Source organism: Myodes glareolus, chromosome 10 (assembly GCF_982192425.1).
Source record: "Myodes glareolus chromosome 10, mMyoGla1.1, whole genome shotgun sequence".
Lineage (NCBI taxonomy): Eukaryota > Metazoa > Chordata > Mammalia > Rodentia > Cricetidae > Myodes > Myodes glareolus.
In genome coordinates, this window is record NC_142035.1 from 26,666,633 (window position 1) to 26,682,985 (window position 16,353).

The window sequence follows — 16,353 nt, forward strand, 5'->3', positions numbered from 1 at the left end:
TTCTTTTGTGTCTAGAACTCCTTTCCAAGATCTCTCAGTTTTTATGTGGATGTAGTCAGCCCTGCGTTGGGTGCCAATCTGGTGACAGAGGCTGTTTGTTCATCCCTATTGCCCAGACCCAAAATAATCACACAGAAACTGCATTAATTACAATACTGTTTGGCCAATAGCTTAAGTATATTTCTAGATAGCTCTTACATCTTAAATTAACCCATTTCTATTATTCTATATTTTACCACAAGGCTCGTGGTTTACTGGTAAGATTCTCCAGAGTCTGTCTCCTCCTGCAGCATCTCAGACTCTGCCTGCTTTCTTCCAGCATTCAGTTTAGTTTTCTCCAGCTAACTCTATTCTGTCCTGATATAGGTCCAAGAAGCTTCTTATTTATTAACCAATAAAAGCAACACATATACAGAAGGATTTCCCACATCAGAGTCCCCCACATCTTCTAGCTGTGAAATCCTGTGATCTTATTACCTTGCACTAATCCGTGCCTTGGTGTGTGTGTGTGTGTGTGTGTGTGTGTGTGTGTGTGTGTGTTCAATGACAGGTGTCTTCCTCAATTGCTCTCCACATTATTTTTCTTAGTCTTTTATTGAACCTGGAGTCATTGATTTGCCTAGACTGGCTGGCCAGTCAGCCCTGGGGTCACTTGCTATGGCTTCCCCAGCTCTAGTATTACAGATGTGTGCCACTGAGCCTGGCTTTTATACGAGTGTTGGAAATCTGAACTCAAGTCTTCATGTTTATGCAACAAATATTTTACCCACTGAGCCCTCTGCCCATCTCTAGGTGGCCCCACCTGTTACAGGCTCTACTATCTCCCCACACTGAGGAATTTCCAGCCCGTGACTTTCTGAAGAGCACAGCTAGAGCCAAGTTCCTGGCAGCTCCATGAGAGAAATGAAGATGAAACATGTACAATAAAAATGAAAATCCCACAGGACTCGATGAAGGCCACAAGAGAACTGATTCCATTTCAGAGCAGCCATGTCTGGAAAGCCTAGCACCCGTGAGAGACACCTGCATTAACAGGCAGTGACAGCAGCCATTTGAGGAAGCTCAGAGTCCCGCAGAGGGAAATGCAGCCTGAGGCCTTGGTATAGAACATATGGGAAGGTTTAAGATTTCATGAGACAAAAATCTGTGGTGGAGGGAAAAGAAGAGAAGAAAGCTAAGACTGAAAAACTCTTTTTTTTTTCTTTTTTCTTTTTTTTTTTTTTTTTGTATTTTGAGACAGGGTTTCTTTGTGTAGCTCTGGCTGTCCTGGAACTAACTTTGTTGACCAGATTGGTCTCAAATTTATGGAGCTCCGCCTGACTCTGCCTCCTGAGTGCTAGGATTAAAGGCATGCGCCACCACCGGCCAGCTACTGAAGAACTCTTAAAACTTAAATGTTTCTTGACACATGTTCATCTGTTAATTAATGAACTAATTGTGGGTCTCAAAAGTCCAAACATCTTACTTCACTCTCGTCCTTCCTTGAAGAAAAGTCATGTCTGGCACAGGTGCCAGTCGCTTTCCCACACTCTCTTGCCATGCTGAGACATTGGCTGCACACTGTGCTTTGGTCTGGCTGACCTTGGACAAACCCCTCCTGTTTTCATCACTGCCCACGGCCCTTGATAAAAGGAGGTTCTTCCTTGCCTCGGGGAACGCTGCTCCTGTCCTGCAGTCCAGCTGCCTTCTTCACCCGGGTACTGCCACCATGAAGCTGTTGCTCCTGCTTCTTGCCATATTTGTGGCAACAGAGCTGGTGATGTCAGGTAACGTGGGTTCTTTTAGGGTCTGGGGTCCTGTCTCTGGGTTTCTCTCTTTCCTTCACTCTCACAGGGTCAACGCTTAAGTCTTTTCCCATTTCACACAGCTTCAAAGGGTAACCCAAGTTCTTGTCGTGCATTTTGCGTTCTCTCTCTCTCTCTCTCTCTCTCTCTCTCTCTCTCTCTCTCTCTCTCTCTCAAAATCTGTTTTACTAAGTAGCTGCCAGGGTCTGGTACCTTGCGGGCAAGAGTAGAATTCTGGTGAGTACTTAGGAGATGGATGAGGAGTGAAGGATTGGGTTCGGGTTGGGGACTTGGTTAGGGGTAATTCCTGCTGTGGGAACACTCGGGCTAGGGTGACAGAGAGTCAGCATGAGCTGGAGGCGAGGATCTGGATTTCCAGGTGGCCTGGAATAAGATGGAGAGGGGAGATTTGGCTTCAGTAGAGCTGCTGCTGGCCTTGGACTGGACTTGGGCTGAGGGTGGGGTAGGCATCTGGTGTGCTGGGTGCTCGGGTGCAGCTTGGTGGCAGGGAGCTGACTGGTGACTTGATGAGAATTGGGTTTGGGCTGGAGTGAGGCCTCAGGGAGCATTGAGCTGAGCAAGGTAGGAAGCTGACTGGGACTTGAGTTTTAAGTAGATGAGAATGAATCAAGGGGACTGGACGCTGGGCTGAGGTCAGAGCTGAGGTTTGCTGACTTCTGTCACCCGCTGTTGAGGAGCTGGCTCTGTTATGATGTAATTGAGTCTCCTCTGTCCACTAGCGCCTAGATGGACATTGTCCCTTTCCCATCATTCCCAGGTTCCAGGTGGAACCCTCATTCACACACACTAATTCTGGAGAAAGGACTAGGAAGTTGGGGAGGGGGCAGGGCAGGATGATCGATGGGGAGAAACTTTGAAAAAAGCTTTCCCTTGGCTGGATGGGTGGTGCATGCCTTTAATCCCAGCATGAGAGGCAGAGGCAGGTGAATCTCTGTGTTTGAGACCAGCTAGGAGCTGAGACCCTGTCTCAAAAATAAAAAAGAATTTTCCCGAAAGCTTTCTCTCCCTCTCATGGCCTGCTCGCCTTTCCTGGGACCCGGGTCAGCACTGCTCACTCAACTGTGTGTCTCTTTTTCCCCCCTGTTCCCCTGTCATCTGCTGCTTCTTGTCTGTCATTTGGGCAATACTAACACACGCCTAACAATTGTTCCTGTGCCCCAAAGATGCGTGCTGGAAGGACGGACACTGCCGGGTGATGTGCAAGGACGGGGAAGACAGTGTCATACGCTGCCAAAATCGCAAACGCTGCTGCGTCCCTTTGCGTTACCTAACACTCCCTACCATGACCGTTGATGGAGTCCTTGGCTGGACCACTCCTACGACATCCTCAAAACTCCATAGAAAGAAGAGACGTCCCTACAATTGGTAGAAAGGATGTTGCTTCTCATCCTTTAAAACTCACCACATTAAAACTCACAGAACTGACTTTTGTGTCTGTCAGTCATAATGGATTGGGGTGGGGAGATGGAAGGACAGAGTTCAGAGGCAGTGGAGAGAAGCCATCAGGACTGGACCTTGGCAATGGGGTGAGAAGCACAGTGTTGAAGATGGTGTCACCTGCCAGCCCCAGGAGTGGCTATGGAGACATAAACTGAGGGAGCACAGGGTGGACGGAATCACAACCTTAAAGGGACCTTAGATGCCTAGAGTATTGGTTCATCTTGGGAGGGAATAGGTCAAAGGTGGCTGAGTGGAACCTAAATCTTTGGATTTCCCCGGAAAGACCTTGTAATGCTCAAGGACTCGTAGCCCAGGGATCAGAAAGTTTCCAGATACGGAGAGCACCTGCAGCTTGTCCACTCAGGGTGAGCTTGTCCATTTTTAGCTTGCTCTCACTCATTCATCTCGGCTCTGTCTCTTACCACTAATGCATCCTGTTTACAACCCTGCCAGAGCTCCAGCATCTTGCTTTTGGAAAAGTTGAACAACAACATCGTTTAGCTTAGGGTTACAATGAGCAGGGCGGCGGTGGCATAAGCCTTTAATCCCAGCACTCAGGAGGCAGAGGCAGGGGGATCTCTGTGAGTTCGAGGCCAGCCTGGTCTACAGAGAGAGTTCCAGGGCAGGAACCAACTCTACAGAGAAACCCTGTCTCAAAACAAAACAAAAAGAAAAGGAAAAATAGAATTAAATAGGCAGGGTCCAAGGGCTTGGTAAACACCATCTGTGGCCATCTTGTCAGTTTCTGCAGGCCTTTACAGAGTAGGCACCGTTGGTCTTCCTTGGCTCTGGCACGGGATGGCAAGGGACAGAAGTCCACACCATTTGGATGGATTAGCATGGGTGAGACTAGAAATGGGGAATTTAAAGATCCTGTTGGAAATCTGTGGGACTGGATGTCTTCACATCCTGGTCTTGGGGCCTCATTTACACAGCACAGTTGTTCACCCCTGAGCTATGTTGTAGATGAGGCCAAGGACAGGGGGCGGGTTTGAAGCATGACACATGCCATCAAGATAGATAGGAGTTCTATGATACAGAAAGAGAATGTTCTAGGAACACAGCCCCCTCCCCCATCCTGCCTTTCCTTTAGGCTTCCTCTAAGCTCCTCCCCACTGGGGGATGAAATATGGGGCCAGTGATGCCCACCCTACCTTCAGGCTTGCACTTTGCTCAGTGGGGCCTGGTGCAGTCTGTCCAAAGACTCTTTGAGGCTACTTCCTAAAGCTATGAGGTCTGTTCCCTAGGTTCAGCCACAGGACCTTCTGGGATGTGCCACTAGACACGGGGAGAAATGTCAGCTACGTACTGTTTCAGGGGCCATGGCCAAGCTTCGGCCACAAGTTCTCATGAGCTATTTCTTGGTGGATGCAGATCCGAGGATGTGGGGGAGGAACGCTGGGTTGAGGGTGGGCATCTTCCCTAAGGCTGCCATGTTTCTACAGGAACTCTGAGGAGTCCAAGAATTATGAATCTCAATGGGGTCATCCCTGATGGTTGCTTTACTAAAGAACATAGAATAGATTTTACTTACATATTTCTCTTGCTGACTTGATTCATCACTTTTAAGTATCCAGACATATGGTGTAAGGGCTTTTATTTGTATTCTTTTCCAAGATTTTGATCTGATCTTTGTGTGTGTGTGTGTATATGCATATGGCGAATGCGTATATGTGCAGGTGTGTGAGTGTCCATTTGTGTGTGTGTGTATGGTGAGTGCATATGTGTGAATTTGTGTTTGCGTGTGTTTGTGTGCACATGGTGAATGCATGTGTGTTGTGCATATGCGTGGGTGCACATTTGTGTGTGCATGCACATAGTGAATGCATATGTGTGATGTATGTGTTTCTGTGTGTGCACATGGTGAATGCACAAGTGCGCCTGTGTGAGTGTGCATTTGTGTGTGTGCACGTGGTGAATGTACGTGTGTGTGTGTTTCTGTGTGGTGCACATGGGTGAATGCAGATGTGTACATGTATGTGAGTGCACATTTGTGTGTGTACATGTGGTGAATGCACATGTATGCATGTGTGTGAGTGTGCATTTGTGTGAGTGTGCATTTATGTGAAAGCAAATTTGTGTGTGTGTGTGTGCACATGATGAATGCACATGTATATATGTGTGTGTTTCTGTATGGTGCACATGGCAAATTCAGATGTGTGCATTGTGTAAGTGCACATTTGTGTGTGTACACATGGTGAGTGCACATATGTGCATTGCATGAGTGTGCATTTGTGTGTGCACATGGTGAATGCAAATGTGTGTATGTGTGTGAGTGTGCATTTGTGTATGTGTGTGTGTGTACCTGGTAAATGAAGATGTGTGCCTGTGTGTAACTATGCATTTGTGTGTGTGTGTGAACATGGTGCATGTGTATGAACTCACCCACAGGTTGACATGTCAGGTGTCTTCCTTTATCAGTGTCCACATTTTTTTTGCTAAATTATTTTTAGGTTTTTCAATTTTATTTTGTGTGTCTGTGCACCACAAACATGGCAAGTATCCTCAGAAGTCAGAAGAGGGCATTGGATCCCCTGGAAGTAACAGATGATTGTAAGGCAGCATTGTGGGTTTGAACCTGGGTCCTCTGCAGGAGCAGCAAGTGATCTAACCACTGAGCCATCTCTCCAGTCTTTGAGCTCATATTTAACCAGAGCGCTGTAATAACCCCAGTTTGTGGGTTAGAGAAGTGGTTCGGTGGACAAAGGGCTTGCTGTGCAAGCTCACGTCTGGATCCCCGGGACCGCACAAGGCTGAACACGCTGGGCTGAGTCTGTCGTCTCAGTGTCAGGAGGCCAGAGACAGGAGGATTCCAGCCAAAACCACCCAGGTCAGGTTCCACTGAGAGACCCTGTCCCAAAACACAAGGTAGACAGCGTCTGAAGACAACACCCGAGGTGGACATCTGACTTCCGTATGTACACACTAGAGAGACTGTGCTACGTGCTTCTGCGGGGTGCAGTTTAGGATGAGCAGGAACGAGCCATCAGTGCTCTGAACACGGAGGGATCACGGGTTTGGCTTTTTTTTTTTTAATTTGGCATATGATTATCCTGATTCTGATGAGTGATTTTAATCGAGACCTGGGCGTTTTATGTAGTATAAGGTTCTGGCCTATGTTCTGACATGGAGGCAGGAGCGGGGAGTGGCTTCTCACTGCCATAGCAGGCTTGGAGGTTTCAGCTCTAAAGTCTGTGTCCTTTGGTGCCACCCTAGCCAGGAGGGGCATTCACTCTTCTCTGTGTCCTTCAGGGGCACTGAGTGGTCTGGTGGCCCTGGAAGGTGCTGCATGACCCTTTGGGTCTACACCAGGTGTATATCTGGGTCACGTGATCGCTCTAGTTTCCGCTGTTCAGGAAACCTCCAGCTGGTTTCCACAGTGGCTGCACCAGTTTCATTCTTACCAGCAGTGGGCGAGGGTCCCCTTTCTCACATTTTCTTGATGGCTAGCTATGGATATTAAATGCTTTCAAAAAGACTCAGTCATTTATGTTTCTTCTTTTGATAACTGTCAGTCTGCAGAAGTTCATTGGCCTATTTATTGAGTGACAGTTTTGCTTTTTGGGGCTTGAGGGTGCTTTGAAAATTTGGTGCTTAAAATTTTTTTTTTTTAAGATTTATTTATTTTATTTTATGTTTGGGGGTGCTTTGCCCACATGCATGCCCAGTGCCCATGGAGGCCAGAAGAGGGTGTTGGACCCCCTGGAACTGGAGTTACAGATAGTTGTGAACCATCATATGGGTGCTGGAAATCAAGCCTGGGTCCCCTAGAAGAGTAGCCAGTGCCCTTGACCACTGAGCCATCTCCCAAGAAGCTGGTTTTCCCCACTCTATATATTCTAGATCGTAGCCCTCCATCCACGGTTGAGCTGATGCAGATGGTCCTCCGCTCTGCTGACAGTTTATTTCGTTGTGCAGGAGATTTTTAATTTAACCCCATTTGTCAGTTCTTGGGGTTATTTCCTGAGCTGTTCGGGTCCTACTGAGGAAAATCCTGGGTCTGTATCCTCAAGTGTTTTCTCCTAACACTTCTAGGGTCTCTAGCTTTACATCGAGGTCCCTGTTCTGCTTAGAAAGGACTTGTGTGCAGACTGAGGGATTCAGATGTAGTCTTCATCTGTGCAGCTCCAAACTCAGGGCCACCAGCACCAGTTACTGAACATGCCTCCTCCTCCCAGCGAACATTCGGGACCCCTTTGCCAAAGCTGGGTGTGTCTAGCTGTGCAGGTTTGCTTCTAGGTCCTCTGTTCTGTTCCGTCCCCCCGCCCCCATCTGTTTCCGTACTGTCTTCCTCACTCTGACATCCAGAGCCTTGAGCTGAGTGTAGCAGGAGAAGTGGAAGAAAGGATGCTGATGCTGCCTCTCTTGGCTGTGATGCTCGCTGTCACCTTTTAGGTCTTTCCTGTGCTCCTGACTTCCCCTTTGTCACAGGTGAGCAGAAATTAATTATCATCATTATTTTTTGTTTTGTTTATCGGCCAGGCAAAAATACTGTCCTCCAATGCATGGGTAACAGAGGCTTCTGTAGGTCCTTCTGCAAGAAGGATGAGCAGCCCTACTTCTACTGCCGAACTTATCAGACATGCTGCCTCCAGCCCTACGTGCGGATCAACCTTGCCGGCGTAGACGACAACACCAACTGGTCTTATGAGAAACACTGGCCAAAAATACCATGAATGCTGGCAAACACCACGCACAAGCTTCCAGAGACGCCCTCTCTGCTCTCCACCTCCTTATTAAAGTTCATGCACTTGCCGTTGCTTGCCTGTCTTTCCTCCACTGGAGAGAGATTGGGTTTTGCAGGGGGAGATGTCTGTCCTGTCCTGGAAGCAACCTTGTGGGAGAGGGGTCCGGGTTCCTGAAGGACTTTCAGAGAGGAGCCTGAGCAGCCACCGGAGGTGGGAGAGTGCCTTGGAGACCAGGGGGGGAAGGATTTGGGATGAGCCATGGCAATCTATGCCATGTAGGACTCACAGGCGGGATGGGCTAGGTGTGTAGTCTTGCGGACGCAGTCAGTTAAGCCTGGACGAACTTCTAAGCAGAGCTGTTGGATTTGGAGTAAGCTGTCTGGTCATGACCTCAGGTTGTGAGGCTGGGATGGGTTTGGTGGTTACTACAGAAGGAATTTGAACAATACGTGCCCTTCTCCATGATTGTTAAGACCTTTTAATTCCTAAAATTCTAGAGGGCTTTAAAAAACTATATTTCTAAACAACTCATTCTTATTGTGTGTGAACATGATGTGTGTCCGTGTAAGAGTGTCCTGTCATGTTCATGTAGTGAGTGGACGACAACTCTGCATAATTGGTTCTTTCCTTCCACCTTCATGTGGGTCCCAGGGATTGAACTCGGGTCATCAGGCTTGCAGTGAAAGTCCCTTTACCCATTGAGCCACCATGCTGGCCATAATGCTTACTTTTTATGTCTCACTTTCCACTGATATCTTGTTGCTCTTTCTTTAATTCTAATTAATGTCAATAGGAGAGTTGCTCCCCAAGGCCACATCTTTCTCTACTTCTCTGACTGTGGCCTACACCAATATGCAGCTGGCTTTGGTATAGCTTCTTTTCGGGAGCTGGCTATGATCCAACCTCTATTAGATTGCCTGTTTGGAAGTTCCAGAAGTGTGCCTCTAGGTAGCACTTCCGCCATTGCTGCCTTCTTAGGAAGGCTAAGGTTGCTTGCTCTTTGTGATGCCCCTTTTACCTTTGTTTCCTCCTGAGTTTAGAGCCTCCCCTACTCCACCCCTGTTATCTAGGGAGCTTCATTTTCTCTTAGCTGGTCCTTGCAGTCCTCTGGGGTTACTTCTCTTTTCAAAGAGTTAAACTCTCTCTCCTTTCCTAAGAAAAGGTTGGTACTTCTACAGCCATGATGGCTTGCGAATACTCTGGAACGTTCTCAAGTTTCTTTATTGCTCCATGGGAAGTTTCTTGAGTGACCTCACCTCTGAAAGCAGATAGTCCCTGCTGGCATTGTGCTTTGTAGTGCCATCCCAGTAGGCTCTGAGTTTATTGGTGGAAACATTTGAATGCTTTACACAGTGGTTTTTTGTTTTTTGTTTTTTTCTTTTTTAGAATTACACAATCAGGAGGGGGTGGTAGCTCATGGGTGTTTCAATGTCTTATATATACAACATAGTCCGTCACTCTTGGGACACAAACGAGTGACCTCTGAGACGTCAAGAACTATCATAGACTCCAGAGATAGAGCTCTCCAGCCACCTCTCTGGTTTTTTTGTTTTGTTTGCTTGTTTGTTCTTTGTCTCCACTCCAGTCTCTCACATCTAAGTATTTTTAATATTTCCCTGTATATTTATAAATTCCGAGTTAAAAATCGAAGTCCATTGTAAAGGCTGCAGAGGCTGTAGAGTCTTCAGGGGTTGCCTCAGTGGTCCCGGTGGTCCAACCGACAGCGACGGAGACCTTTCGCTTGCGCTCCCTAGTGTCTGGAATGCAGCAGACTCTGCGATATTTACACGTGTCCCAAAACATTTCTCCATCTTTGCAGTTTTTCCTGCAGCTCCCCAATCCGTTCAAGCATTTTTTCTCACCACCATAGGCTAAATAATCAAAGGAGAGACGGGTCATTTGAAGTTATTGTTGCTTCGTGACTGTAGATCCGGCATTCCACAAATTACTTTGGGCGGTGGCAGAACTGCATCCCTAGGCTCCTCCCCGCAGCTCGGTAGTCTGTGTTTTCTGCCCACGTTTCACTTTCCCCAGAGTGCGATTATCACTCAACAATGAAAGGAAACTTGCTGATTACAAGGCAATGGGGACAGCCATTACAAAACTCCCCAGACCTGTGTCAAGCTACCCACATCAAGAAACTCACCTGGGGTTGCTGAGATGACGTCACAGCCCTTGCTGCTAAGCCTGGTGGCCCTGAGTTTGGCCCTCAGACCCCATCCATGGAGGAAGAGGACTGACTGGTTCCCACGTTTTTTTGTTTTTTTTCCTCTGACCTCCATGAATACACCGTGGCGCGCACACACATGTGCTCTTCTCCTCCCCCCAGTAAAACTAAGTAAATAAATACACACGAACAATTATATTAAAAATTTCACCTCATGACGGCGGCTTAGTTATTTGCACTAGGCTGGCTAATTTCTCCAAACACATTAAGACACTGTAAAACCACGCTCACGTGCACATAGCAAATATTTGCGGTTTTAGGGATAATGCAATGCATTCCTGCACAGCTACACCAGGAGCATTCGCTGGAAGCGTGGACTGGCGCAAGGATTTGACTAGCGAGAATTAGACTAGTCAGGAGGCTTTCCCCTGGGATCCTCAGGCTGGGGCTCTAGAACTCTGAGATGCGAGATGCACTCGAATAGCTAAGTGGCTTATTTTATGAGACTTGCGTCGTCTTTGTTCTAAAATGAGAAAGGTGTAAATCTAGTTTCTTAATACAGATTTAAAATTTTTAAAATGAAATATGAACCAATGTTCATTGAAAATAAATTAATATAGCACCATCAAGTAGGATTCAACCCCAGATGCCAATAATGTTAATGTTAGGAAATCTACTAAAGAAACAACTTTTGTAGAATGAAGGAGGTAGTCATTTAATTATCTAGATGCAGAAAAACAAGGTAAATTTTTCTTAATTCTTTTTGAGACAGGGCCTCATTATGCAGTTCTGACTGGCCTAGAACTTGCTAAGTAGACCAGACTGGCCTCAAACTCACAGAGCTCCCATTTGCCTCTGCTTCCCAAATGCTGGGATTAAAGCGTGAATCACAACCAGCTGGATTTTCCTCAGTTTGGTGATGTTTGTACATCAAATCCCAGAGCTAGTATTATCTGATGGAGAAACTTCCATTTCTATTGAGAAGTGGAAAACGAAACAAGCTCTGTTATCACTACTGTCCAAATAATAGCAGTGGACTGCATCACTATTTAGAGGAGAGGAAAAAAGTGCATAAGAATTAGAAATAGAGATAAAATTATTACACAGTAGAGCAGCCATGGCTCTAATATCTTAAAAACAAATAAACAATTGTAATTAATTTGATTTGTAGGAATTTGCAAGAATTAACAGTGTTTCTGTGCACGAACAGAAGCAGGTGCTCTTCATAACTTTATCTTTTATCATTTATTTATTTATTTTGGTGATAGTGGTGGACACAATTTCAATATGTAGCCTTGGCTGGCTTGGAACTCACTATGTAGACCAGACTGGCCTCGAATTCACAGAGGACCCCCCCCCCCCACGCCTCTGTCTCCTGAGTTCTGGGATTAAAAGTGTACACACCAAGCCCTGGCTCTGAGGCATTTTCTTTTAAATTAAGATTGCACACGACTTCTCTGGGGTTTCTGTTAAGACTCTAACCATGAAGACATGTTCTCTCTCTCCCATGGAATGACATGATTGTTATAAGGACTCATTATTTCCCAATGTAATCCACACATTTAGTGTAATTCCCTTCAAATTCTAGTGGGAGTTTCGGGAGGCTCAAGTATTTCACCTCAAATTCATAATTAAAAATAATGATCACTGGCAGCCAAGGTTATATTTTTCTTTAAAGTGAAACAGAAATTTGCCCCTCTTGACCCTGACTCACTATAAAGGTATGGTATTTGACACACACACCATTGCCAAAAGAGTAAATAGCCCAAGCAGACAGGATAGCACACTCGGATGCCTGCAGTAAGGAGTCCCCGGAAGGGAGGGAGACAGTGTAAACTATTCCACATACTGTGGAGAGCCGGGAGAGCTAACCCAGTCTTCGGGGAAAATAAAATGGATTATTTACCACATCTGGCAGCTAAAGGTCAAAGTGTGGAAAAAGAGTTAAAATGTTAGAGAATAATGACAGAGGATCCTTTTGGGTGTGAGGATCAGGAGGCGCCTTTTACAAAATCCCAGACACTGCGTATGAGACACTGTGTGGTTGAACTTTGGGCAAAGTCCATGTCCTGAGAGGCGACAGATTGCAGACGATACGTCCAGTGGCTAGGGCCGACCAGGGCATTTAATCACAAATACGTAAAGAACGCCTGCCTGCATGCTGCATCAGGCACGCATGTTAAGCAGCCGGCTACTGGAGGGAGGAGAAGCTGCTTCTGTTGACTTTGCGCATCTACTGAAACACTGAACCGTTGTTTGCTGAGTGCCTACAGTGTGCCAGGCACACCGCTCAAGATGCAAGAGCTGGCAACTGCTAAAGACAAAACAGATCAGACATGCCCTTCTCGTGGGTAGTTCAGATTTTATATGATGATAGGAGAAGCATGTTTAACAGTTAGCTGTAGATATGCATTGTGGAAGGAAGACGAGCAGATGGTGGGGGTAGGCTATAAGTGGTTAGCAAGGAAGAGGGGAGACTTCTCTTGAGAGGATGTGAGAGAGGGAGTGTAATTAGGGGAAGAGCATGTCAGGCAGGGGAACAGCAAATACAAAGACCCAGAGGCAGGCTGACCTTGAAGTTTTCCAAAGATCAGCAAGGAAGCTGTGGTGATTGCGAAGTCAGTTAGATGGGGAAGTAATAAGGCTGAACTCACAAGGGGACTGAAGGTCTTGAGAGGAAGCCGTTTGCAGGGGTTGACCCCTGGGGAATACACACAGGTTGAAACAACAGGGTGAGACACTTTTATCCGTCAGACCTGTAGAAATAACACCAAGTGCGGTGGCGATCATGATGAAGGGTCCTGAAGATGGGCCTCACGCCCTGTACTTGAGAGGCTCAGGAGGTCCTCCTGTCACCAGTGACTGATTTTTGTCATTTCTGAAGTAGGGGGGTGTCCAGGACAAAGAAGACTTTATACTCCTTCCTTGTCCCAACTCTTGCCTTCAAGGGTCTGGCTAGAGACACCCCAAAGTGTGTCATACAAAGTTCCTTCTCTCACTGCGTGCCCGAGTTTCTGGGGCCATGGACTGCTTTTCCATCCCCATCAGAATGCAGGGCAGACACAGCTGGGTCTCCTAAAGATCCCAAAGAATTCTCCCTGATTCTGTCCTCTGCCGCAGCTGAAAGTCACTCAAGGCTCCGAAAGCCAGCGACTCCTACTGGTGGGGTCCTGACGGGTCTATAAGGGAGGAATTCGTGAAGTGAAAGAAAAAGTCAACTGACCTTTAGCATGACCGTTTCTCTTTTAGGAACCTATCCTAGGTAAACCCTTATATATACCCACACGGGGAAGTATATCATACACTCCTTCTCATGGGTGGCTAAAGAGGTTCTAAATGATTTCATATAAATTTATGGTTTTTTGATTTTAGGTTTTGTTTATTTGTTGTTTTGTTTCTTTGTTTGTTTGTTTGGTTGGTTGGTTTTTAGATATAGGTCTCACTCTGTAGCTTTGGCTGTCCTGGAACTTACTGTGATGTAGACCAGGCTGGTCTGGAACTCACAGAGATCCACCTGCCTCTGACTCTGCCTCCCTAATGCTGGGAGTCAAGGCGAGCACTACTATGCCCAGCCATGGTTTTTATTACAATAGAATTTTTTGAATTTGTAAGGAATGAGGCAGAACTCTAGGTAGTCACAAAATATGAAATGAAACAAGAACGTTGTATAATCATGGGGATGGTATATTTAGTTTTTTGAAACAAACTTGCAGGTCACTTTAACGAGTTTACCAAGTTCTGAGATCTGCCTTGGGAGATTTGTGCAGGAGCTTTCCAGAGTGATAGAGTCAGGGTTCCAGCTGTGTCTTTGGGTAACCTTTTAAAAAACAGTGGTTATCACGCTCTAGACTTTCAGGGTACAAGGGAGAAGAAAGCCAGCTCTGCCATCCACGTAACAGCTCTGCAGACGTTTTGAAGAACAAGAGAAGACAAAGGGTCTCCTGGGAAAGCAATAGAAAGACATTGAGAAGACCAAGATGCCATAAGGCTGTGGGTTTGGGAGGTGTTTCCTAGAGTTCCACAGGCCAGGAAGAGAACGGAGGAGGATGAAAGTCTAACCTTGTTCTTTAGGTGGACACGTGGCGCGTGGAGGAACTCTGGCTGTGGAGGCTTCCCTGAGGATTGCCTGACTGACCTCCATCCCACCCTTGCAGACACTGTTTCAGCGAGGAATGTGGTGCTGGCTGTGTTAGGAGAGCAGCCGCCCACTGTCCGCCACCCACTGTCCCCCAGAGGCCAGGGCCCATTAGACCTTCACTGTGGTCACTTCCCTGGCTTCTGTTACCTGGGATCACTTGGGGTAGAAGAGCAAGGACAGGAAGAGCCAACAGCAGAAGCCTCATGGTTCTCGGGAAGCAGTAGGTGGGAGATCCAGGCATCCAGAACGCTGGGCACAGTGTGAATCCGATCAAGATTTTTATTGGGTTTTTCTGGAGTGGGGGCAGAGGGGTGAGCACTGAGCCAGAGAGAGATGTAAAAGCGTATCCAAGCAAAACATCAGCCCCTTGGCTGCTATGTGGACTGAGCATCTGAAACAGGCCCTGAGAGCATGTGCCAAACCTGTAAGTCACAGGCCTTGAGCTGTTCAGTAGTCCGGAGAGGGAGAACTCACACTGGGACTCTATCCTCAGCATCTCCAGCCCTCTTGGTGGCCCGCCCCTTACCCATCGTCGCCCTCACTCTAGTCTAAGTCTGCTCTCAAGAGCGCTCTCCTCCAGCCAGGTGGGTGGCACACATCTTTTGTTCTAGCGCTTAAGAGGCAGAGGTAGGCAGATCTCTGAGTTAGGGGCCAGCCCAGTCTACAGAGAAAGTCCTAGGACAGCCAAAGCTACACAGAGAAACCTGTCTCAAACCCTTCTTCATGCCTCCCCCATCCCAAAAGACCTCTCCTTCTCAGTGTCTGGACAAAGCCCCTGATACACAAAGCACATGGTCAGCGGAGGTTCATGGAAACCAGAGATAACAGACATATGTTCATATAGAAACTGAAGAGCTCACCTTGCCTACACTCCGTCGGGGAAAGACACTTGATAGTAGAGTTGGCTTACAATAACGGGTGAGGAATTCAATGTATAGTGTGACTCCAACAGGTGGCCATACAAAGTTACCCGCTGTTGCCAAGAACACTCCCTGTCGAAGGCACTCATGGTAACTTTGGGTGTTATTGCTGACACGGGCACCCTGGGGGCACTGGAGGTCTGGGCATTGTTTGCAAAGGCCCCGACTGTAGAAGGCCGCAGCCACATTCTCCATCATCAAGATGGCGCTGACATCCGGCTTCACCGCCAGGTGAACGCACACGTGTTGGTATTTTTCCATTACTGTCCCCGCCTATTCCCGAGGCATTTACCTGGGATTATGGACAATTGACCAATCCAAGAGTGACACGTCCGAAGCAGGGTCTGTTTCCTATATAAGGGATGGGTTCCATCATATCTGGGTCTCCGCCATATGGCTTATGCTCTAGCTCCCAAGAGGATTAAAGCCATTTCTGCAGAAGGATCCTGTGTCCCGCGTGGTTCTTGCAGGCGAGGCCGAGCGCGGGGCACCCGACATCTAGATATGACTTTGGGATACAGAAGACTGGTCTAGCCTTCAAGATAGCCTAGACCCATAGCCCTACAGCCACTTCTACCGTGGCACTGTGTTTACCACAGGGCTATGGAGGTGGAGGCGGGGCTCGTGTTGCTCTTGGTTTTGAAGATGGTGTTGAACTTCCTGCCAATGGAAGAGTGGTAGGTGGGTAGTTCATTGACATTATAATTAATTCAACTGTGACCTTGGTGGCTCGAGATTGAATTACAGAAGCAAAACGCCTCAAGTACAAACCGAATCTGGCCACCTCAATGGTGGTGGTAGAAAAAAATGACCACAGAGATTATGGAGTAAGAAGGGTTTTGAATTCAGTGTAGCCCCCAGAAAACCCTGGCACACTCAGGCCTTAGATCTTCCAGAAAGAGTAGTCAGAGAATCATGAAGACCACCCTTGTAAAAACTCAGACTCAGATTTAATAAAAAAGATTTTTGTTTTAATTTTTATTTACTACCTGTATTTGTGGGTGCTTGGGTTTGTACACAGGGTGCAGTGCCTGAGGAATTCAGAAGAGGGCATCAGGTCTGGAGCTGGAATTACAGGCAGGGTGACCACCTGACACAGGTTCTGAGAATTGCGGTCTCTTTGAAGAGCTGTAAGTGCTAACCGCTGAGCCGCCGCTCCAGCCCCCAGACTTCAGATTTAATTGTGCAGCTTGGT

At 47.1% G+C, this 16,353-nt stretch overlaps 2 protein-coding genes across 3 annotated transcripts; one reads left to right on the plus strand and one right to left on the minus strand.

Annotated features, from left to right (window-relative positions):
* Positions 1-1,368: 1,368 nt before the first annotated feature.
* Defb119 (defensin beta 119) lies at positions 1,369-8,000 on the plus strand. Of its 2 annotated transcripts, none has more exons than XM_048445525.2 (2): positions 1,369-1,766; positions 2,969-3,230. In XM_048445525.2, exons 1-2 carry the CDS (start codon positions 1,496-1,498, stop codon positions 3,172-3,174), a joined length of 477 nt encoding a protein of 158 aa, XP_048301482.2. In that variant the 5' UTR covers positions 1,369-1,495; the 3' UTR covers positions 3,175-3,230. The 2 variants fall into 2 exon arrangements, with proteins under 2 accessions (XP_048301482.2, XP_048301483.2); XM_048445526.2 differs by lacking the exon at positions 2,969-3,230 and adding an exon at positions 7,728-8,000 and having other exon boundaries at positions 1,606-1,766.
* Positions 8,001-9,571: 1,571 nt separating this feature from the next.
* Positions 9,572-14,526, minus strand: LOC125407795 (defensin beta 118). The gene is made up of 2 exons (XM_048445642.2): positions 14,386-14,526; positions 9,572-9,804 (listed from the first exon to the last, which is right to left on the minus strand). The coding sequence occupies exons 1-2, from the start codon at positions 14,477-14,479 to the stop codon at positions 9,572-9,574; spliced, it is 327 nt and encodes a 108-aa protein (XP_048301599.2). The 5' UTR covers positions 14,480-14,526.
* Positions 14,527-16,353: the final 1,827 nt, after the last annotated feature.

Coding starts and splice junctions, on each gene's coding strand:
- LOC125407795 (XM_048445642.2), bottom strand. CDS start 14,479: ATGCCTGGATCTCCCACCTACTGCTTCCCGAGAACCATGAGGCTTCTG. Junction 9,805..14,385: donor TCTACCCCAAGTGATCCCAG/GTAACAGAAGCC, acceptor TTGATTATTTAG/CCTATGGTGGTGAGAAAAAA.
- Defb119 (XM_048445525.2), top strand. CDS start 1,496: ATGTCTGGCACAGGTGCCAGTCGCTTTCCCACACTCTCTTGCCATGCT. Junction 1,767..2,968: donor AACAGAGCTGGTGATGTCAG/GTAACGTGGGTT, acceptor TGTGCCCCAAAG/ATGCGTGCTGGAAGGACGGA.